The sequence below is a fragment of the Cryptotermes secundus genome, unplaced genomic scaffold (assembly GCF_002891405.2).
Source record: "Cryptotermes secundus unplaced genomic scaffold, Csec_1.0 scaffold13, whole genome shotgun sequence".
NCBI lineage: Eukaryota > Metazoa > Arthropoda > Insecta > Blattodea > Kalotermitidae > Cryptotermes > Cryptotermes secundus.
Window position 1 is genome coordinate 1636281 of NW_019734350.1, and position 23951 is coordinate 1660231.

A 23951-nucleotide genomic window follows, 5' to 3' on the forward strand; every position below is an offset into this window, starting at 1 on the left:
AGGGTGGTCGTAGAGATTTTTTCTTGGGGCCGACGAAAATGGTGGTGGTCTACTTAACACTCACATACATTGATATTATTCTACTCATTCATATAAACAGACAAAAAAGGCTCATTAAATCATACATAAATTTAAAGAGAACTTCACAAATACAGTGGTGGTGGTGGTGGGTTCTTATGTACATCAGCTGCTGAGAGCATTTGAGCCTACAGAAAAGGTAAAAGCTGTTCCATGCCATGAAGACGTATGGGGAAGTGAGGTTACAGCTCCACCATTCTTGACCTCGGCACTGCATGGAGCTGAGTGGTCAGCTTCATGCCCCTGCCGCTATATCCTGGCTTTTTTAATTGCTTAATGGGGGGTGGAGTCCAACTGGGTCCACTCGGCACGGCGGCCATTGATAGGCCTATTGTACCTGCCCCGGGTGATTATGATGATGGAGAGTTTGGTGGAATGAAGAGTGACACAGGGGAAACCGAAGTACTCTGAGAAAACCCGCCCCAGCGCCACGTTGTCCACCACAAATCCCATTTGACCAGACCCGGGATCGAACCTGGACCGCCGCGGTGGGAAGCCAGCGACTAACCGCTTGAGCTATGGCGCGGCCTCATCCCGGGGTTAGAACCTCTGGTACCCACTAGATACAAGGCTGGGTGGAGCCCGCAACCGATTTGGACACTACTAACAAAGAGAGGAAACTCGTGTCCTTGCCGGGAATTGACCTCCAACCGTCTAACCTGTAGCACATAGCTATACCGATTTACCTTATTTGAACCTATTAATTATGGTTCAACGGTAATTATATTTATAAACTGTTAAACTGCATTTGAAGTAACTTTATACAGTTTGGGAGGTGAGGGCACCATTTCAGTCATATCAAATTAGAATCAGACTAAAAGAGTTTGCGATCAAGTTCTTTAGGAAACGAAAGGTTCATTACTTGGAAAGGGTGAGGTATGGAAGTTCCTGGATTCCAGCTAACAGATTTAATATTTCAATTTTTTACAATAATACAATTCTATTTCCATCAATACAGGAATATAATTCCATTTTATTCATGTCCACTTATATCCTCAAGTATGTGAGAAGGAATGTAGCACTACTTATGCTTCTGTTAATGACGATACAAGCAAACACGTTCCGAATTGCAGCATCATACAAGAGAGCGCCACAGAAACTACTTATCCTCATTATGATCCTTTTGTGTGTATATATTTGCCTGTTCTGAAACAGGTCATAAGTACTTCACTCTTCACAAATATATTGCGAAGTGGTATCCCGGGGATCATCGTGTAAGGAAGGGAACGCCTGCAAGGACACTGCCATCCCTCCATTCGTTTGCTATGGGTAATCAACTTGTTTTCACTTTCTTCCCCCCCTCTCTCAGACTAACTGCCGTGCTGGCATCTGTAACAGTTCTTGGGCGGGTTCTACAGTCTTAACGAGTTTCAAATCTGCACTGTGTCGGGGCACGTGTGTGCAGCAACTGACGGCACATTAAGCTATTTAAGGCCGCTGTTTCAACTACTGAGGCTACGCAGTATCGAGTTCTGAAGAGACAAGGGCCTGAACCTTAAGGGCACTCTACAGACTGCGTAGGACCGCGAAAACTTCAGCCCCTATGGCTGATCACCCGACTAACATTCTTCTAGGGCGGTAATATGACAAAAACCTGCTGGTGTGACCGAGTAACTTCCCATGTGGCTCTGTTTATTAAATTCTTTCCTATACAGCGTCAATATAAGCATACGCGTATCTCGGTTATCGTGAGAAATTACATCACTGGCGATGCAGCATGTGGCCAGACGACTAAAAGAAGAGGTTTATACAACACAGCTTTCTTTTCTCCATTCAATAAAAGCTTTACTCTGCCTTGTTTGGGAGCACGCAGATTCACAGCTCGACTTAGACCCCCAAAATGCACGTCTCGTGCATACAGCACGGTGAAAATGCAATGCAGGCTACAATTATAGCTATTAAATGGTAGAAAGCGCTTACAGATTTTGCGAAGTAGCCATGTTCACTTTCTATACGAAAAAGGCCTCTACAAAAACATTTTCTTTTTCACAATTCCCGCATCATAAAATTGTCAAGATTTTATAATACGCGGGGCTAGTGGCTTTCCACCTGTCAGCAGCTAGACTATACAGCGTCGAATGGTTGGGCGACAGACGAATCGCAAAGGATTACAAAGGAAGCGATCATGGCCTAATCGAGGTACTACAACGGCACTTCCGAGGATGGACTGAGGAAGTCCATTAAAAACGTGTCATGATAGTCGAGTCCATAATACCGCTGTGGCCATTATTGGCACAACGTTCATACCACGTACTACAAAAGCACCCGGTTTGAATTCTGTATACTTAGGCTAATTAAAATGCATTTAATAGAAGTCTATACTAAATTTCGTTTAGGTAAACACTTGTCAAGTTATTTCGTATCGTTAATGGTCCGAAATGAGGCAACTCTTTATAGACGCTGCTTTCGTCTTTCTTTAAAATATGACATTAGGACGATCCAAGAAAATCTAGAGGGAATAGAACTAAACGGGACATATGAACTTCTAGTCAGTGCTAACAATGCAGGAGTTTTTCTTAGAGCGCAGATTATGAAGAGTTTTATCTTCTTTTTCTTCCCTTGGCACTACAGCCCCAGTGGGCCTAGCCCTACCTCCATGAACTTCTCCGTTCACTTCGGTGTTTCTAGATCTTACACATTCGGTAGGACTCCTTGGGCGGGTGATGAGCTCATCGCAAGGCCTCTACCTGTACACAAACACAGAAAAACACACACAAACTAAACATCCATGCCCTGAGTGGGATTCGAACCTGTGATCCCGGTATCCAAGGGAGCGAAGATAGTACATGCCGTAGACCGCTCGGCTACCGTGACCGGCAGAGTTCTATCTGCTGGGATATAATGACGTGTGGCTCGTTGAAAGTCAACAGACGTTTCAGAGGAACATGTCATCTCTATATTGTGTCGAATAGGCGAAGCAAGAAACCAGCGTAAAGCAAGTAGCAAGCACAGACTCTTGGCTTATTCAACCCTGAAGATGGAGGCGACACGGTCCTCCGAAATGTCGGCTGACTTTCAACGGAATACACGGCCTTATATCGCAGAAGACAGAATCTTTCAAATCTAAAGATGTTATATTACCGGGCTAAAATACTGTTGCAGTAGAGGCCCGTTGCCACGTAACAACATCGAAACAAACATAAAAAAGCCATTGCTAGGGAACAGATTCTTAATAAGCAACAACTGAACTACAGCAGAGGAACGGGGTTTTCTATCCGGTCCGTGCCGAGATGGTATAAGCACGACAACTGAAGCAATGAGTCGGCGGTCTAAAATACTGTAGCATGTGGAGGCCCGTTACTAGGTAACGACCGCGAAACACCGAAAAAAAACGCTGCTAGGCAACAGACTGTTAATAAGCAACAACTGAATTCCAACAGAGGAACGATGTTTTCTACGTGGTTCGTGCCAAACGTTATAAGCAGGGCAACTGGAGCAATGAGTCCCTCATCCAAGGGCCAGCAGTATATATAGAAGACAGACCCGTCCTCTCGTGAGAGAGGGCGCCCCACAAAAGCAAGACCGTAAATGTCAAACAGTAATAAATATCTGGTCATGAGACCCAGATGTGGCTCGACACTTACTGACTGACTGACCGTCAGTCTCAATGTGACTTCGACTTCGACACTGAGTCAGTTGTGAGTTGTGGGATATTCGCAGGGCAGTAACGACATGAGCACAGAAGCTGAAGAATCTCCACAGTTAAGGTCCGTTACCAGGGAATGACGGGTGAAAGCGGAATGAGGAGACTTCGCGTGTGCTCTAGTGATTTGTAAGTTGTGGAGATTAACGACAGCACCATAATTACGAGCTGTAACTGGTCAATAAATCACCAACCCAAATACCGTCTATAATCAAACATGTCACAATTATAAATACCATTAAAAACACAAGTTGTTACCAGATGCTAGCAAGAAAGTTGGTCCTGAAGTACAAGCAAAACAGGAAACATATGTTGTCTCGTCGCCAGAATGCATAAAAAAACATAAATCTTAAGTAAAGTCGTCTCTGTGTTTTAATATGCAGCACACGAAGAAACCGTACGCCGGAATAAAAGTTAAACATTTCTACACATTCTTCCTTCGGCAGTAGATGGGAGTGTTAAGCCTCACGCTTGGGCATCTTCAGTCCTAGGAAAGGAGCCCCCGGTACCACGGATAAGGAGCTGGGTGGTTCCTAGGGCAGGCCTTGACGTTGCAAAGAGAAAAATATCTTGCCCCTGCCTGAAATCGAACCACGTTTCCTCGATTGTACAACGCATAGCCTTATCGGTACACCGAAGTATTCCGGCTCCAAAATAATTTTAAAAATGTGGCAGAGAAAGTCAGGAAATTCGTACAGAACTCTTATCTGAAAAAAATGAAAGGAGCTGACCGCTTTGAAAACCCAGGAACACCTGAAATTATGAATAAGTTATGAGGATAGGGTCTCGATTGATTTCGCAAGGGATAGCGAACAGAGTGCACTCTCATCGCTCAATGAACATTCGGCTTCATAAAATGCTGGGACTTGCTCTGTAGATGAGTCTTATCAGCTTCTCACGGACTCTGCTCCATGGACGAAGCCAACAGGACCTAAAAAATAATACTTTCGTTTGGTAACATTTTTTTTTAAACTTCGAATTTGCCGGTCTAGCGTCGGTTGTATTATAGTTCAGAAACGACCGTGATGTCTAATCAACCACCAGAGTATGTGGAATTTTGTGGCGAGAAAAATCATCCCATGACAAAGGTGACACATCAGTTTCTTGGCTCGTAAGTTATTGTGAGTCTACATATTAATTATGCATTAATCCAGAAGCATGCGGGGGAGGAAGCAGTCTTGGCCTCTTCAAGTAATATACACACTTTCGACTGGAGTGACTGATGAAAGCTACGAAAATTCCAGTTGGAGAGCTACGGCTCCGATCGAAGGTACCTGCTTCCGAATCCAACCGAGTTCGGTGCGTAATTTGTTCTTGCTTAACGGTATTGAACGGAACGAAATTGATATTCTCTTGCTAGAATTCCAGCCAGTCGATTCATGTTACTCTCAGCTGGGTCTCAGATAATATTAGATATCTTTCAATATTGAACGTCATGGCTGTCAGGTCTAATAAATCTTTTTGGAGCACCCCGTGCGTCTTATTGAACTTGTTTTAACAAAACCCAGTGGAATGATTTATATTTTTCGTACTTAATTTGGTTCTTGTGCGATGGGCCTTACATACTCGTAATGAAGATTTAATTCAAGTCTTGATGCTTCCATTTTTGAGACACTTCACCAATAAGAATAAGGTTTTCTTTACAACAAAACAATTCAGTCACCAAGTTTTAAGAGATACTGTTTATATTTCGATTCATTCGATGTAGTATGCGTTGGTCAACGATGGCAGTAAGCGAGCGAAAGTAAGTCCCTTCCATACACACAATCGTTCGTTGTAAACCAAGTACACCGTGCATGTACAAGCCCGCGCTTCGGCAATATGCACCATATGATCCCATACAGACATAAAAAATACGTCAATACGCGCTACTTTATCATTAACTCAATAAATATGAACGTCTGCTTTAACAGAATCTTGGGATATGTTTTCTCCATTTCATAAAAGGGTGATTATTTGTTTCCCTTAAACAAGTGGAGATACTTCATATACAGGGTGTCCCAGGAGGAATGGACCAAACTTCGGGAGGGTGTTCCTTATGTTAAAGTATGCCGATATAACCCTAAACACCTACGTCCAAAGTTGAACGGTTACGGAAATAATGGCCAGAGAAGTGCAAACTTTGACCGGCGTTGCACACTTGTTGATTACAAAATGCATATTAAAACTGGCAGGAATATGTGGATTCTGTAATGTTAATAATGTACGTAACATCGAACTAACTTGTGAGTGACATGAAGCCATAAAATTGAAGTACAAAATACTCGCTCGCCATGTCATAATTGTCCTTAGGGTTCCCAAGCACTATACATGACACATGACTGGCGAGCGATGACGTAANCGGCATATTTTAACATAAGGAACACCCTCCTGAAGTTTGGTCCATTCCTCCTGGGACACCCTGTATATTCCTAAAGCTAAAACCTTGCAGAACCACGAGAAAGACTTGGTTTTCATTTCATCTAGCGTCAGTAAGAATAAACTGCAGTTACAAATCAAGATCATCTTCAGCAAATTACACCAATGAACCCAGGTCTGCAAGACAAAGGTCGGTTGGGAGTAAATCATCTGGGAGTAAATCATCAAGTCACGATTACCAAACAAACTGTCAATAAAAAACATGCGCCACTTCTACCATTTCCGTAATTCTGCGGGGTTTTCCGATGTCAGGTCCATGTACTTGCTCCCATGTCTGGTAAATGTATTTACATGTGGCTGTGATCTATTATCCGAACCCGGGTGAAAATTTCTCCTTCCATCTAGATGGTACAGCTAACTTGTTGAAGCAACGAATGCCATCAAATGCCTATCTGTAGCAGCCTTAATCCTTGTGTACTGAAGGTATAACACTGTCATAAAATAAAGAACAATCTGGCCTGGAATTTCCATTACTTCCATGGTTAACATAATCAGTTCATCCACCAATTATCATTATTTCACATTCACTCCACTTTTGGGCCCATCCTTCACCACATATAAATCTCACTGAAATTCAGACTATCCAGTATCAGCTGTCACTTGTATCAGTTTCTTAACTGATTTCACATCCAAACAAGTTACATCTCTGCTTGAAATTCCATCCCATTTCAAATCATGTCTAAGACAAACACTTTATTAATTCTCATGAATAAAGAACATAAATTTCAATGTCTCAAAAAAAAAAAACGATTACCAAACCTTGGTCTGGGGTTACAAATATTACAAAAAAAATTACAGTTTGGAAACAAATTCACCTTAAAATCGAATCACAAAAGCTGCAAAAAATGCCCAGGGCTTTATTCTATGCCAATATTGTTTGTTCTTGGTTGCTTAAAGGGTGTACAGTGTTTAGAACTGTTCCTCAAATTCTGAAATTGGCCTAATGCATCTCATTAAAGTACAAATAAAATAAACATATTGAGTTCACAACTGCAGACAAATGAAATATACCAATACACAACAGTTCTCTGGTGAAAGAATACGCAGTCGTCTGCCAATATGTTACCCATCACCTGGTAATTTTTTTAACACAATTCATACAGGACTAACTCATTTTATGCTTCTTTCAAGAAAACGAATCCCCAAAACAACTCCCTATTTCTAAAGAACATACAATGAGATGACCATCAATGATGAATCCCTAAAAGAATTTTCCAAACACTGATGACACATGGAGGTCAACAGCACACAAATTCACGTGATCACAACCTGCAACATCTGCCCTCCACTCCACTTCAGTGCACACACAGCTGTACCCTTTTTCTTCACATGCACTAACTTCTCTTTGCAGTATGAACCAACCAAAACTTTTACATTAGTTTCCAAAATGAATTCAATTTTTAATTAATTCTTATTTTGCTCTAAAATAACAACTGAACTCCTACCACTTCATCTGACTAGATATAATTAGTCACAGGTAAATCTGAGTCATACTTGACAAAGAAACTGTAAACCGTCACAAAAGCCTGAGAGCCCTATGTGAACAACTTTCCATTCTTCTCTTTTAATTAATTATACCAAATGCATATACACATCTTCTGTCCTAAATTCACCCAGCTTCATGCATGGCTTAACTTGTGATGAGAAGAATTCTGTTAGTTCAAAGTATATGATACACTAAACTTCTGGTATGTCCTATGATCTCAGGTTTGATAATTACATTCATCACATCCAGAATAACAGCTCATCATGAGAATAAAATAATTTTACTTGGACTCTCTTTTCTCTAACATATACAACTGGCCATTTTTCTTTCCACTTGATAAACTCAATCTTCAGTACTCAACGCTCATAAATATTCCAGCACATATTATCACATCCGGGCAAGCCCCATTTCAGTTCAGTCTCCTGTTTCATTTGCTTCGCCAGGCTACTCATTTATCAGTGTTTCTATAGAATATTCTTCTCACCGTCTTACTTTGTAATATACTCCAACTGCACAGTACACTGTGTCCGTAACTCAATATTTGTCCAACATACATGCGTGGATACAAATTCTGGTACACTTCTTTCCTTCCGAACACTTGGGTGTTTTGAAGGTCATACGTCCTCACGAATTAAAACGTCGTATGATTACGTATCACACACCATACGGTGAAAGAAGTATTAAAACTATGTGGTCGGCACAATATACGTATTAGATATTCACATACACGTTCATTCAATTTCCACTGTAACTTATACGTGCACATTTGCAAAATTATGAAGCAAATACTCCTTCGGTAAAGTTGGAGCAATGGCGGGACTAGGCTTTTGTTCCTGGGCTGGGTAACCAAGCAAGTCGCCAGACGAGTTCAAGAACCCATAATACAAGACGTAGTTAACGACATTAACTTACCTTCAAATACTTGTGAAATAGTATGTTCGGTGCTGATGTGCAAATTTAATAAATGCAAAATGCTGAAGAAACTCAAAGACATGAAAGTGCCTTTTCTTCTTCATACTCTATTTCGACAAGCACTTCGAAGGGGTTTTCACGAAATAGAACCAGGGACCTGTAGTTTCGTCTGTCGGCGGCAGGTTGCGTTCGCTGCGCGAACGGTTGTGTGTGCACTATGTACTTCTTATATCGATTGCATTTAAAATGTTCCCGGAAACAACAGCATCTTCCCTAGCAAACTGTACCAGTAAATATTTAGCATTACATGTGAATTTTAAAGGCACCAGAAGTGCAATGAAGTTAATTATATTTAATTTTCCCTACAAAATATGTAAATTCCCTCGTAGCCCTATTTTACCACCATAAACAGAAACCATCTTGTAATATTCTACTCGTTGACCAATGAAATTTGTCCACTATGTCAGTTACGTGTTACTGCGTCGGAAGGCTTCCGCAGTGCTAGTAAAAACCGTCAGTGGTGCATTATACATATATTCATTTAAAAGCGAACTTTAAATCAAAGTTATTTTAATTTAGTGTTTTATTTTTATATTACGGTATCAGTTCTATAACTTCTGTTTGATATTTTGCTGATGTTTGTGTTACGTGTCTTAAATATTGCAGGGGCTTGTATCAATGCGCACTAGCATTTCGTTCACTTGGGAGCTTGCGAGCGTTGTACCCCGGAGCAGTTCCGGGCAGGAGGAGGTGATTGTGCAAGGGATAGAATGTTTGCATTAATCCGGGGTGTGAGCTCTCTAGGCAAGTTTTCGGAGATGTTTTGTTCCATAATCCGATTCTTATGTCAGGGTTATTTTGCTTTATTTTATGACGACAGTGATCAAGTAAGGGACTTCGTTTACAACTGTTAAGCTATGAGTGAAGCATCTTTATTGTGGGAATGCATTTATAGCAATTAATGTGTGGTGTAGAATATTTGAGTGTCTGAAATGGATCAGCCCAAAAATGGCATGTGTACGTGGTTGGGTTTAATATCTAACCGTACTGATACTGTTTAACTACATATTTGAAAAAACGTGTCTGAAGAAACCAAGCATATGCGAAAGTGTATATAACATTTCATGTGAATAAAGTCGGTTAATTTTGTGCAGAAGTTTACAATATTAATATTTTCACCCATACCAAAATTTTGTGCACATACCCTCATTAAGTTTTGCAACATTTAGAGCTGGTAGTTTTTCTTGTGCTCTTAGTATATTGATTAACAATCTTCCAGTAATACATGGATGTTTAGAAATTGCCACGTCAGTATTTATGTGACGTGTGAAATATCAAAATCAGCTGTATGTAAGAAATGCCCAGGTTTTTAAAATGTTTACATGCCATGTAGGCGTTGAATAAAACGTCCCTCCCCCCAGGAAGTAACATCTGAAGTCACCAGCATAATGTGGAGCCATAGTATGATTGAAGTGAACTTTTAAATATCTGTATCCCTTGGTCGTATTTTGTTTTAATCTGTAATAGTGGAGTGCCTTTCTGTTTATTTTTACTTATAGAGCATTGCTCATTCCTTGGACACTACTGAAATACATCAGGTTCGTAACTGTGCCGTTTAAATGGCTAAGAATACTGCACAGTGATAAGGTCATTTTCTCTGCACACCTTTTCAAGAAGAAACATGTTGTAATTGAGTATTCATTAAAGGATTCCAATTATTTTGCCATGGTTGATATCTATGTTATAAGTAGAACTCTGGGTGCACAGAAAATACAAAGTTAACCTCAGTTCCAATATCATGTCAGTGCTTGGATAATATCCATATCAGAAAATCTTTCAAACTTGACCTGTCAGCAGGATTCAGTGCAAGTGGCCCATAGCCATGTGAAACAATGGCCTGGTGTTATGCCAAATAGCATATGAGTGAGGAGAAATTAAAATACTTAGAAACAGCTCCATTGCCACATGTCCACCTCAAATCCCACATGAATTGGAACTGCCCATTGCAATAAGGCACTGAGGCTTTAAAATATCCACAAATGTACTTACTCACTCATGGAGCTGAGCCCTTCTAGAGGAGCTGCCAATTCTGCAGCTACTCAAGAATTTCCCAGCATTTTATGGAACCCGAAGGTTCATTACCATGTTCACAAGAGCCCTCCACTGGTCCCTATCCTGAGCCAGATCAATCCAATCCATACTATCCCATTATCTATCTTAAGATCCATTTTAATATTGTCCACCCACCTAACATGCTATTAAAATATAGCATGCTATGCAACAGAATTTTAGTTTACCACTTATTTTTTGAAGAGCAAGGTTGTACTGACCACCCATGTTTATGCAATTCAAATCTGCATTAGGCAATTCTGTAATTAACCTCTATTGGCCACATGTTGCATTTTTCCAATATAAATACATCGTTGTGGTTGCGGTGCAAGGGCCAAGAAGGCCCACTCCTTACACATTCATACACCCCAGTTAAATTCTGGCCACTAGTCCTATAGTACAGGGCATATAAAGAAAGTAAATCCCCCATTCTTAATTAAGCACCACACTACATGGGGGACTGCCATTCTTGACCTCAGCAGTGTACTAGGTAGGTGGCCACCCCACTTTACTCCCAGTATCCACTGGATGGGATACATGGCTTCCAAGAGCTAGTGGAAGTGCAGTGATGAATACAAAAACCCCTGCCTATACCAGGAATCAGTCTATGGTCATCCAGCCTACATTTTTTGCTACAGCTGTCTCAGCTCATGCCTTCATGAAGTGAATGTCTCTGAACAAATGTTGAATATGTACAGTGTTTGAGATTTATAGTTTTTTCTTTCTATAATAGCAAGTATGGCTTTTAAGACTACCCCCCCCCCACTAAAAAGAAGGGGGGGAGGGAAGATATCTTATATCCAAACAGTGATTGTTCCATATAAAACCCAGATAATTTTCAGGTTATTGCTTTTGCTTTGCACAGCACCACGCAAAGAATAAAATCCATCACAATCATAATGGTTTGCAGCAATGCTTAACTTAAAATCTATCCACAATGCACATTTCTCCAATTCTGTATGCAGCATCAATGTTATATCAAAAGGGATAAGTAAATACAGTTCAGATCACTGTAAAAAAGCAGACTGTAATAAATTGTGATTACAGTGAAAAAATGGATCTACTGGAGAAAGTTGTAGTTTGATTCTCAAAAATTTTTCAAATTCTCATCACACTGCTTTAAGTAAAAAAACACATACACATGAGTAATCAACTTCAAGTTTGATTGCTGACTTTTCTCTTTTCTTTCACTGTGTTGCTGGTAGTAGCATATAACTACCAAAATAATGATTATTCATTTATTTAATGACATCATAAACTGCACTGGTTGTGTCCATGAGAAGGTGATCAGTGGATGATGAATCTGAAGGGATGTTAAGGAAGTGCTCATAGGCAATATTCTAAAGTAGCATTCCAGCATTTTTTTCAATAAAACTAGTGTATGGGCTGAGTTTTTGAACATGGGACCTCCTGGATCCCAAACACAATTTCTAATCAACCACAATGTCTGGTAAAATGGTGTATAACCATCTGCAAACTTTAGTCAAAGCAGTCAAATGACATACTGGAGCCCTGTCTTTGCTTATCCTACCATGCCATGGTAGCAATCTGTATAGTGACATGCTATGTGCTAGATGGCCCAGGTTCTATTCCTGGCAATGCAAGATCTTCCCTCTTCTCCAGTGTTCAGACTACAATGGGGCCCACCCAGCTTCCTATACAACAGGTACCAGGGACTCCTTCCTTAGGGATAAAGTGGGAGGGGCGTGAAGCTGACCACTCACCTCAATCTAGTGCCAAGATCAAGAATGGTGGAGCTATACCTCCACTCCCCCGTGTCTTGATGACATAGTGCTTAATTAATTATGCACAGTGTCAGTTTTACCTTTTTATCATGTTATGGTTGATTTGCTGGAACAGTCATAACTAATCTCTGATAAATCGCATACAGGGTCTTTCTAAAAAGATGCTCCTGCTTTAATTGCATATAATCACCTAATTACATAGTACACATCACTGTAACTCCTGATACTGAGATACACTGAACCTACATTCAAATTACAGCTGTTAATGTAACAAGTAACATGGTTCATTCCACATGAAGTTGATTCAGAATGTGTATGCCAAAATGAAGACTTTCTAGTAATATCACGCAGTTAAAATACTATGCAAATGTCCACATACACACAGATTACCAAGTTGGAACACTAAACGCAAGTCCTGATTACTTCTTCACACTTGGCATTATAAAAGAAACTGCCACTACTGAAATGGTTATCTAGCTTATTCTGATGTTTTTCCTATCATGTTGAGTTGTAGGGTAGCAAGTGTACATATATGCTGGGAACACATGTACTTCAACAAATAAGGTCTAGTTTTCATTGTTGTAGCAGGTATTAGGAATCGCACAGTAATCTTGACACTACATCTCACACACTGATCCAAACTGAGAGAGAAGCTGAGAAATAAAGAAAGTTACTGCTTGGAGTTCCAGTATGTATGCTGAGAGTACAAATGTTTCTGGGTGGACAAAAATAATTCCTAACCTTGCAACATATGAGAGCTTCAGTGTGTCACCTAACTAGAAAATTATCTTGGCTATACTTGTATATGAATTCATATTTATTTACCTCGCCATGATATCTCTGAATAACATTCTCCTCTTATAAATGCTAGGGGTCCAGAACAATCACCAAGATTATAAAAATCAAATCAGATCCATATATTTAATTTTATAATTTTCTTGCCACAGAAGCTTTCTATACAACCTCCACTGATTACAATGATTTTGTATGCCCATAAAGGCTGACTGGAAATGAGAATAGTTCAAGGTGACATAAAATATGAGGAGTCTTTCAGTAGTCAAAGCCAAGATCATAAAATAATAAACATACAAAAATCAATGCATACACTGATACTGCAAGAGATAAGCAATTCCAAAAACACAATTTATTGGAAGAAATTATTTAGTTCCTTTGTATGACACACCATTTCAGTTTGAATTTCAGAAGGTCAGACGTTTCTGCAGCTACATTTGTTCTGTGTAACATGTAATCTACTTCTAAATTATTTAAGACAAAAGCATCTGGTAACGTGCACATAGATCTTCATTTCTTTGTGCTATGAATTAGTCTGTCATGAATATTACTTGCATTTATTCTTAATAAACCCATATTAAGTCACTTTTTAAACATCACATTTCTCCTTTCTTGTCATGTTCAATATGGTATTGTAGGTTTTCTATATCCCCCCCCCCATCTCACCCATATTGAAAACATGNGCAGACATCCACATTTTTTCACTCACATACAGATGCACAAAACTTTTTATACAACATTCAACAAAAAAGAACCACACTCATTCTTCATTTAATGACTCAAAGAAGCAATATGTTCATAACCCTACTTCCACTAGGATTTACACAGCAGCCGACAAAAAGCTTGTATGAAGGAACAGTCTTATATTCTTGCCTGAAGAACGGAGAGGATAGCATATCCTGCTGCACTGAAGGAGTCTTCTTCAGCAAACACTGAGCATACTTAAAAAAAAAACACTCATTTTTCAAATGTGAGAAACATGAAAATGCTAAAGAAAATTAATAAATATTCTATAAACTTAAAAAAAAAATCACCATTAACATCCTATGCGTTCATTTCACTGGAATGCATGTTCTTTTACCAGATCATTCTCAAGCAAGTGTACCATATTAACTTTTGCACTACAAATGTTTGGCCATTTGTTCTGTTACAAAAAAAAATCTGTCATTAACAAAAGGAAGAACAATGTCCACATGACTCACAGCCATTTCTTCCAACCAACTTTCATGAAGCAAACTACTGGCAGTGACTCTTTTTAAGTTTCCTTTTCAAGTGTCAAAACAAAAAAAAATTGTTTCCAAAATGAGGAAAGGACTTATTTTCTTTCTACCAACCACTTAATGCTGGTGTCTTAATTTGTTCACTATATTTTGTCATCAAACATACCACATATACACTGACTTCCTCGTTCCTCACACTTCTTTCCGACCTAAGTATGGAAAACTACTATTACTGCTTCTTCAAAAGTTAACTATTAGTTGTAGGTTCTGATAACCACACTTTGAACAAATAATTGTTAACATCACATCTCAGTTTTCAGAAAATTCTCAACACTATCACGCTGAATGGGAACAATACTGAAATTTAACTTAAACTGGAACATTTAGCGATTCTTCATTATTACATCAATCATAGTTGGTCAGAAATTTCTTTGCACTCACTCTCATAAATCCAGATTCAACCTATCATTCCTTCTGCATTAGGGTAACCTTTCTACATGCTTTAAATAATTTAGATACCTGTGTTACAGCCACTAAACTACAAGTCATACCTTAATCTTTTTTTCATCTGTGCCTACAAAAATATAAATATATATTTAACATATGCCATTGTTTTCAGGATTCAATTTAATTACTTTTCTTCCACTTTTAAACTGCAGAAAAACAAATTTAAAAGGGGGACTATTTCTTTTGTAAGGAAACATACCTCCCATCTTCCCATTTTTCTACAACCACATGACAAAAGAAAACTGTGCAAACACATATCAAATAGGAATTTGTTCCTAATCTGTTTACATTACAGCTAAAACAGAGTAAGCACAGAGAAATCCCACGACTTTGAACATTGTAATTCTTCACTTAACCATAGAAATTATTATTCTCAGATGACATTTTCCCCATTCTCAAATCTCACACACTAATGCACTCATCTCTGTAAAGCAAGAAAATTAACAATAAGCTTTCACACCACGTTTCTATGTTGATTATTTCTATACATATTTATTTCAACTGGTCTTTCTGCCTTCACTGCTCCCAATACAGCTTTATTTCCAATCATACCGTTCACATTATGATGTGACATTCCAAAACCATGAATATGAATTTCAGTATTCAAGAAACCTTCTCATAATTTATAAAAAGACTTCTATAATAGGCCTTCCATCCTCATTTCACAGAATTACAGTACCAGAATACAAAATTGTGGTGTTGTATTACCTAACTTACTCTGCATATATACATACATGTAATATTAAATATTACCTATGAACAGTTTTCTTTGGCCAGTTAAATTTCGAGTATTTATTTCACTTCATTTTAATACTATTCTCCATAACAGTATTGTCTACATATACAACACTGTGTGGCACTTCTGTGTAAATCTGTCTTCCACTTTCTGACTGATGGAGGAACCACTATGATTTGTTGACACAAATCCAGATACTTAACATGGAAAGGAAACAAACAAAAAATCAAAATCATTAAAGAAATTTATAGTTTCTCAATGGCAGAATTAAAGTATCTACTTTTATTACTTCTGTCATGGGCTACCTAAGCAAAATGACTGTACCTTTTGACAGATTTGCACCATAACCATAGTGTAAAGTAACAATACTTTCTCCAAAGTCAGCAAAATAGAAAAGTCCAGTGAAAACCTCATCCATTATTATAACTAATTACAGTAACAAGCCCTTAACTTGTTTCCAATTCAGTTATGAACAGCAGCTGAAGCTTGTTGCAGCCTCTCCAATTCCTCCAAACTTAACATGTTCTGTGTTGATGGTATTGGTGGCATATCTGGTAGTTGACCTGCACGAGCTTGTGCTAGCAGCTCTGGGGAGAACCATCGTGCCAGTTGGTTGCTTGTCGGTGAAGTTGACATGTCTCGATTAACTGGAAGGTTCATTGTTTGGCCCTGACGTCCAATTGCCATTGCCTGAGACTGCTGGGATCTCAACATACGAGAATCTGAAAGTGTAAAAATAAAGTGAACATCAGTATTATCCTATATATCTGCCATGGTAAATTACTATGGACCTGCACAAACAGAGAAACACCACATTTCATTCAAAACAATATAACCACTTTTCCTGTTTGCCATCACAGAACTCATCACAATGAGTGTTCATTCTTAAACCTGGTTGGTTTCTAATGTCACACTTTTGACAATTAAGTCATTCATGCTTTAACCTCAGCTGGCTGGTATATTTGTAACTTTCTATTCAGACACCACTTGGGCAAGTTACATTACCAGTTATCTAGCATACTTAGATTGACAATTTCAATTTCCCATTCTTATCTGAAGTCACTGCACCCAGAAACAGTAGGACACTGTGTGGTTATCCAAAAATGGTTTCTGATTTTTCTTTCCTATACCTCTTATCACGAGTAAAAGTTTTTTACATGCCGTAAATACATATGGGATCCCGAGCTTTCCTTCCCTTTCAAAGGATGTTGTGCTACAGATGTTTATTGCCCTTAAAAATCCATCTACCCTTGCTCGATTTAAACCTACAAACTTTGGGTCCAATGGCAAGCATGTTAGCACTAGACTACTGGGGCAGATTCAATCCAAAACCTTTGTATTTTATTTTAAGGACAATAAGCGGCCTCCGTAGTCTAGGGGTAACGTTCCCACCTCATGACTCAAGGTACATGGGTTCAAACCCGGCAGAGGTCGTGAAATTTTTAAGGGTGGAAAAATTCAGGGAACAAGTCCTCCGGGAGGGACTTTAAGCCGTGTGTCCTGTGTCGTAGATTTATGGCACGTAAAAGATCCTCATGTCTCTAGGAGACCTCTGAGCTAAATCAGGCAAGAAGTTTCCCGCCAAAGTAGTTTCCAATGCCTCTGGTAGATGGGGGAAGCATCAGGTACCACGTGCCAGAAGAGGACCGACCTCGCTGGCAAAGTGGGGCTGATAGCAAAGCACCAGTACTGGTAGGGTATGGGGACAGTAGAAACTAAAGGGGGACGCACAATGGACCAATAACTGGTCTAAGTACATGGGGAACCCACCCCCTCTAATAATGAATGAATGAATGAATGAATGAATGAATGAAGGACAATAGATTACCACAAGCTTACCTGATTTGCCTGAGCCTCGTCCTGCATTGCCAAAATTCTGATTTAGAAGTAACTGTTGTAACGATGATGCTGATAGGTTACGTTGCTGTTGCTGTTGTGTGTGATGTTGTGCCTGATGCAATGTTGCCAAATGAGCTTGAATTGTCTGAGCTGTACAAATTGCATGTAATGTGATAAATGGTTGATAGAAGCTAATAAGTCTCAGTCAACAATTCTACTGTTTAAAACTTTCACATTAAATTACACAGCACTACATACATATGCATATGGAATATTGTTGTGGAGCCATCATGCAATGTAACTACTTGGAATGTAAGTTTTGAGGTTTTCACGGCGATGACTATGAAGAAAGTTGTCTTCTGGGTTTAGGCACCGTGTATTCTACTGCTCTCTGCATTCCAAGCCATTCAACTGCTCTGAAGATGGAGACGATACGTTCCTCCGAAACGTCGGCCAAAACAAAGAATACACGGCGCCTAAACCCAGAAGACGACTTTCTTCATAACTGTTTGGAAGACTGAAAAGGGTTTGACATTAAAATGGATTTTAAGCAAACATGTTGTGAACTGGATTCAAATGATTCATGATATCAACAAACAGAGTTTCATATTAGTCACGTTCCACATTCAGGCTCTGCTACCAAACAGTGGATTACTAAACACGTAGCTTCATAATGTGTTTCTCTGTAAGATGAGTTTTTGAAGTCAGTCAATGAAAACGACGGTGGATGCCTAAATTCTGATTGTGCCAAAATACATGTTGTGTAGCTCAGATGCGTAATGAAGCAGGTTGGCAACCCTGTACACAACCCAGTCAACAGTGATCAGAAGGAAGGCACTGTTCTTCAGTCTGAATGGAAGGACACAATAAAGGTAGAAGGGAAAATATTATGGGCAATTTCAGGTAACAGAATTCCATGTAGGGCTTAATGGTATGACAGCCATCTTCAATAGATTTTCATGGAATTTGTCCAAATGACTGAGAGAAACCAATCGTTATGGTGAACAATTTTGATATTCAACAGGACATCTAATTTCACACAGCCTGATTGTAAAATCATGGACATCAGTGGCAGAGGTGAAAATATAAGTTGTGTTGGGACTATTCATGCTGATGGGTATTTCAAAAGCCTACACACCAATCATAATTTGCTGCAAATGTCAGGTCAGGTTTTGCTGATGTCACCACAAGAGTGCATTGTCTTGATATGTAACTTCCTCCATTTCACTGATAATGAAAAGAAAGATCTATAATGTGACATTACACTTGAAAGCTGCAATCTACCCATCTGCTGGGTGGGGCTTTGCTGAGCACATTCTTGTGGCAACACGGAAGACACCAACACGTTGGATGGTGAATTGTTCGAACATGTTTCCACAACAACAAATACAACTGCATAAGCAATGCATTGTATAGAGAGTCACATCGATGCCTAAGCAGTGCATACAGAAAAGTTTCTGTTCACTCGGCAACAAACCCCCAAAGTACAGTAACAGCGAGGAACACAATAACTCTACTGTTGAAGGAGGTGACGTCTATATGGGTCACTGAAGGCTTGTAACAGGAGAGTTTGTGAGACAGATTCATTCATACACTATGGGATTCATTAATTATGGAGCTCAAGAGAAGACTAGAGGCTAGAGGTTAGTCTAAGATCCAGACAACAGTGACAGATTCGTTATCCAGGAGTTGAATGTGTGAAATGTTGCAAGCAAGTGCCATCATACTAGTGGCATCCAATAAATCTAATCTAGAACCCACAAATATCAATCACACATACCACCTGCACGTGACAATACTGTGACATGCTGACCTGTTGCTAGGCAATGACCGCGAAATAAGCAACTATACAACAGCCACTAAGTAATGGTTCCACAAACAAGCAGGTTACTATGGCAACTGCACTACACCAGTGGAACTGTTTTCTGTGGGGCCTGTGCCGAGATGTTATAAGCAGGGCCAGTTAGCTTACATAAGTTAAGGCACAACCTGCTGCACAAGCCTTCACTGACAGGAAACCCTCACATACTTTTCAGAAATCTTACTTTGTATAGTGCAGTGACAAGGGATGCACAGTCTATAGTGACATGGATGCCATGACAGCTGATACTACAGTGCAACAAACTTAACACCTACATGGAAAGATTGAACCCTCCTTTGTCAAAGAGGAAGCCCCACTTCAAAACACACGCATGTTTAGGAGAAAATAAAAATCTTGGTCATGAATCTCAAGGGTACAAAAGCCAGGAATGATTGTGCAAGCAAAGGCCAGCAGCAATTTAACCAACTGACCGAGTGGAGAGCGAGAGTTAGTTTGATAACCACTGGGGTTCAGTTGTTGTGTGAATCTGGTAGCTGGGGCTGGGGACAGTTCAGGAACTCAGAGGAAGGAGAATGTCCTCCATTAGAAGCTGCTAACAAGCAACGGCTAGTAAAGACTGTAACAGACTGAGAAGACCTAGTGTGTTCTGTAGTGATCTGTGAAGTATAGTAACATGTTGTAAAAGCGTGTGATGATCCAATTACCAATCCAAACCCCATCTACAGTCACTCTACCATGTAACAAACCTTGGTTTCCTGAAGTTTAGATACTTCATATTAAATGAATTTCAGGCACTGTTTCTCCCAGACAAAGTTAATCTGTATCTGAATCCCTAAAACTATGGAAGGCAAACAATACCTCCAAATGTAGTCTTCTCAATTTGGGATTAAGATATTTAAACTACATGATGTAGTGACAGGCTATTCATGACACTTCGTTGTTTATAATGACAAGGACATAGAATTCAAATGGCTGCCATTATTCTGAACTTGGGGGAGCCCCTGAATCAGAGATAGGCAAAGTGGAGAAAGAATTTCTACAACCTGTACATCCTGTGACAAAAACAGAAAGCAGAATGTGTCACAAATTTGACATTGAAGAAAAAGAATGTTCTGAAATCTGTAAAAGAGGAAAATCTAAAAAAAATGAACTTACAGAACAGCATTCAGGATCTGTGACTGTGACAAAATTGGGAAATCAAACGAATGTCACCTCGTTATCAATCCACTACATGCATAAAACAAAAAGTGTGATACATAAAGGAAGGGTGAAAAGCAAATGTATATGTATTTTGGATAACAAACAAGCAGGCAGGGTTGATATGAAAGATCAGCTCCTATAGTGGAAACACAAAAGTGGTATATAAAGATATTTCTCATGCTTATTATCGTTGCAGTACTAAACTCTGATTATACATAAACATAATATAGGGAAATAAAGAGACTAGGTATCATTTCAGAGTGCAGCTGGTATACAGCTTGCTTGTTCAGTGTAGAAATTCTGTTGAATGCAAAGTTTAGGGCAAACACACATCAGATATTACAATGCAGCATCTCACGGTAAGCTAACTGAATTTCATACATATTAAATTCAGTTTCCTACATAATCTTATCAATTTCAAATAAAATAATTTTTATGGGAAATACTGAATTTTGATCATAAATGTGCATTCTAGGTCTTTTTAAGTAGAACCTTCATTCATCAGAATGGAATCATTTAAATGTCTGCTGTCTCAGCAGCATATCATGATACTGTCCTATAATCTGGTAGCAATATATGGTCATAGACTTAATATTCCTATATTCATTTCTAAAAATCTTTTAGCCATTCCAGTGCTTGACTATTTCTTGCAAGCAAATAGCTCTGTGCTGAGTCTTTTCATTGGTTATGCTAATGAGGTGTCACAGAACAAAATGTTTAGTGAACATTACTGAAAAGATTAATATATCTACATTTCTATTTATACAATTCACGTCTTTGTCTAATGAATTATCTCTATCAAAAGCTGATTTGTTCCATTCAATGCAATTCATTCATCCAGCCCAAAAATTCAGACAGCCCTTACCTCTAACATTAGGTGGTCGATGCATCATCATGAGTGAGTTGAACTGTGGAGTCATATTTGGAGGAGGTGTAGCGAGTGTCATTTTTGATCTTTGTACACTGTTACTGTAACTACCACCACTAGACAGCACTGAATTATGGCGGTGTTGCTGCTGTTGCTGGTAATCAACATTAGCTGCATACTGGAAGTTGGCATTACCTTTAACTATTGGACGTCCTGAAACAACATGCACCACAAAACACTGCAGACCAAAATGAAAAATCCCTGAAACAACATGCACCATAAAACACTGCAGATCAAAATTAAAAAGTACTTAACTCATCCACACACTTCTGCGCAGCCAATAAATAGGTCATTACCAAAGTTAACAAAATATGAACCACAACAGAATGAGTATGGCCTACAGTGACCACTTCATAATAATGACAAAACCATCACAACCACAAATTTCTTAACACTGCACATATAGAAAATCATAACTTAAAAGAAGGTTGGGTGGGATGTTAATGTCACAGAATATAACAACATAGATGCGTATTTTAGATTTTGTCATATCTACTGCAGTTCAGATTATGTTAACTTCAAAATTTTGAAAATATCTAATTATGGCAAAGAAATGGAAGAGCTTATACTTGACACGATCATCTGTGTGAAGTTGGCAGCTCATTGGAAAGCAAAATCAGAATGTGGCAAGAATTAACTTCTTTGGCAATGTTCATAATGTTGAAAAACAAAGAGAAAATAGAGCTAACACCAAATCTAAGCAAACTAATACTGTTCATTTCTCGTGACACTAAATAAGAAAACAGAATACACACCATTTACATGTGGAAAATGCACCATGCAATATATAAGTAAATATTTACACCACACCATGTGACCATACAACACTCAACATTATATTATATTGTGATGAAATATGACCATTTACTAGGCAATAACTTGGTAAACACTGCCTAAAAGCCAGAATAGCAGCAGAAGTGGAAGTCATTTTGCTAGGCAACGGTTCGCTAGCACCTGTTTTCGTGGCAATGAATATTAGCAAAGACATTCCCATGACAACAAAATAACAGAGGACAATTTACTGTTTAACTTGGTGATCTATATTTGGTCTGCACATAAGTTAGTTCAGTCCAGGAGATTTCATTTGTGAGAAACTCTTCAGACAGATTCATCAGAGAGACGTCATTCAGGAGGAGTTCAATGTGTGAGTTGTTATAACTGACTGTAACTGTAATCAAAGTGCCAATAAATATGATCATCAAATCTAGAACCCGTTATTATTTGTCACGCTAACCCCTCTACACATGACAATATACTAAAACATCTATAACATGTTTTTAGATGAACATAATTAAAAACAATGCAGATTCCCAGAAAACCCCTCCGCTCTGTGATACATCATCATAGACTGTCAAAATTTTAATTCAATTTTAACTTTTTAACTCCTGAGTTTTAACTTTTACATTTTAAGCTATATTCACATTTGTAATTAAATAAGAATTGTAATGAAATTTATATTTATGATCACTAATATGGATCCACAATAGTAATACAATTCAATATGAGTGTACATTTTGTGAATATTTGCCTGGATTGAAACATGTAGCAAATGTACATAACAAACAAAAATTAAGAAAATAATATTGATTTATTACAAATCTGTTGTGTTGACAGTTGTATAATAGTACTATATATGCTTTCAAATTCTGTTTATTTTTAATTGCATATCAGTTACTGATATGCCGCTGTCCTCAAGATTCTCACAGAGGTTACTATTAAAGAGCATTGTCTCCTGGGCTGTAATGCCTCCTCCTGCTGGCTTCCTGCTTGGCTTACTATATGATCCTCAAGATAGGTGTGATATATTCCTCCAAAACATAGGTCTGAACACTATATTCCACATTACTTTTAAATTTAAATTATGCTCCAGAATCCCCGTAACTGTCCATTACGTAATGCAGAGCCAAAAGTGCCAAGTTCAACACATAGGTGTCTGCTTATGTCAACATTTCCATTATCTTATTCCCAAGGTCATTCCCAGTCATAATGAACACAGATCCGATTCGTAATGATTATGAGGCTATGGATGTTTCCTGCTGTAGCTTTGGTGCACATGCACAAGCAAGCACAGATGTATCCAAGTGGAAGCCAGCTCATTAGTCATGGTACAGCACAGCCCACGTATTAGTACTCGAAGATTATATTTTATTCACTGATGAGATGGGGTTTACTTGTGAGGGAATGAAGAATATCAGGAACTCCTATTTGTGGACTCACAAAAACCCATGCAGAGCAATAGTAAGTAATTTCCATCATAATTTTCCCATACCTGTATGATGTGGTATTGATTGTGAACACCTCACTGGACCATAAACATTATAGGAACTACTTATTTACTCATGGAGCTGAGCACTTCTGGAGGAGCCGCCAATTCTGCAGCTACTCAAGAATTTCCCAGCATTTTATGGAACCTGAAGGTTCATTACTGCGTTCACAAGAGCCCTCCACTGGTCCCTATCCTGAGCCAGATCAATCCAATCCTATCTCTCTAAGATCCATTTTAATATTTTCCACCC

General features: G+C 38.8%; 2 protein-coding genes across 7 annotated transcripts in view; both read right to left on the reverse strand.

Moving 5' to 3' along the window:
* The window catches only part of LOC111868748, a 79342-nt gene extending 70367 nt beyond the window's left edge, over positions 1-8975 (reverse strand). Inside the window, exon 1 of one of the 2 annotated variants that reach the window (XM_023859686.2) lies at positions 8538-8975. The gene's annotated coding sequence lies outside the window, so the exon portion shown is untranslated. The remainder of the gene's footprint in view (positions 1-8537) is intronic. The other variant, XM_023859685.2, reaches the window with a different exon arrangement.
* A 3564-nt stretch (positions 8976-12539) lies between these two features.
* The window catches only part of LOC111868730 (eukaryotic translation initiation factor 4E transporter), a 102083-nt gene continuing 90671 nt past the window's right edge, over positions 12540-23951 (reverse strand). For all 5 annotated transcript variants that reach the window (XM_023859657.2, XM_023859656.2, XM_023859658.2 and 2 more), the window contains 3 exons: positions 21373-21588; positions 17486-17635; positions 12540-16368 (listed from right to left, as the gene is read on the reverse strand). In XM_023859657.2, the coding sequence (XP_023715425.1) occupies positions 16109-16368; positions 17486-17635; positions 21373-21588 (626 nt within the window). In that variant the 3' untranslated portion in view covers positions 12540-16108. The remainder of the gene's footprint in view (positions 16369-17485; positions 17636-21372; positions 21589-23951) is intronic.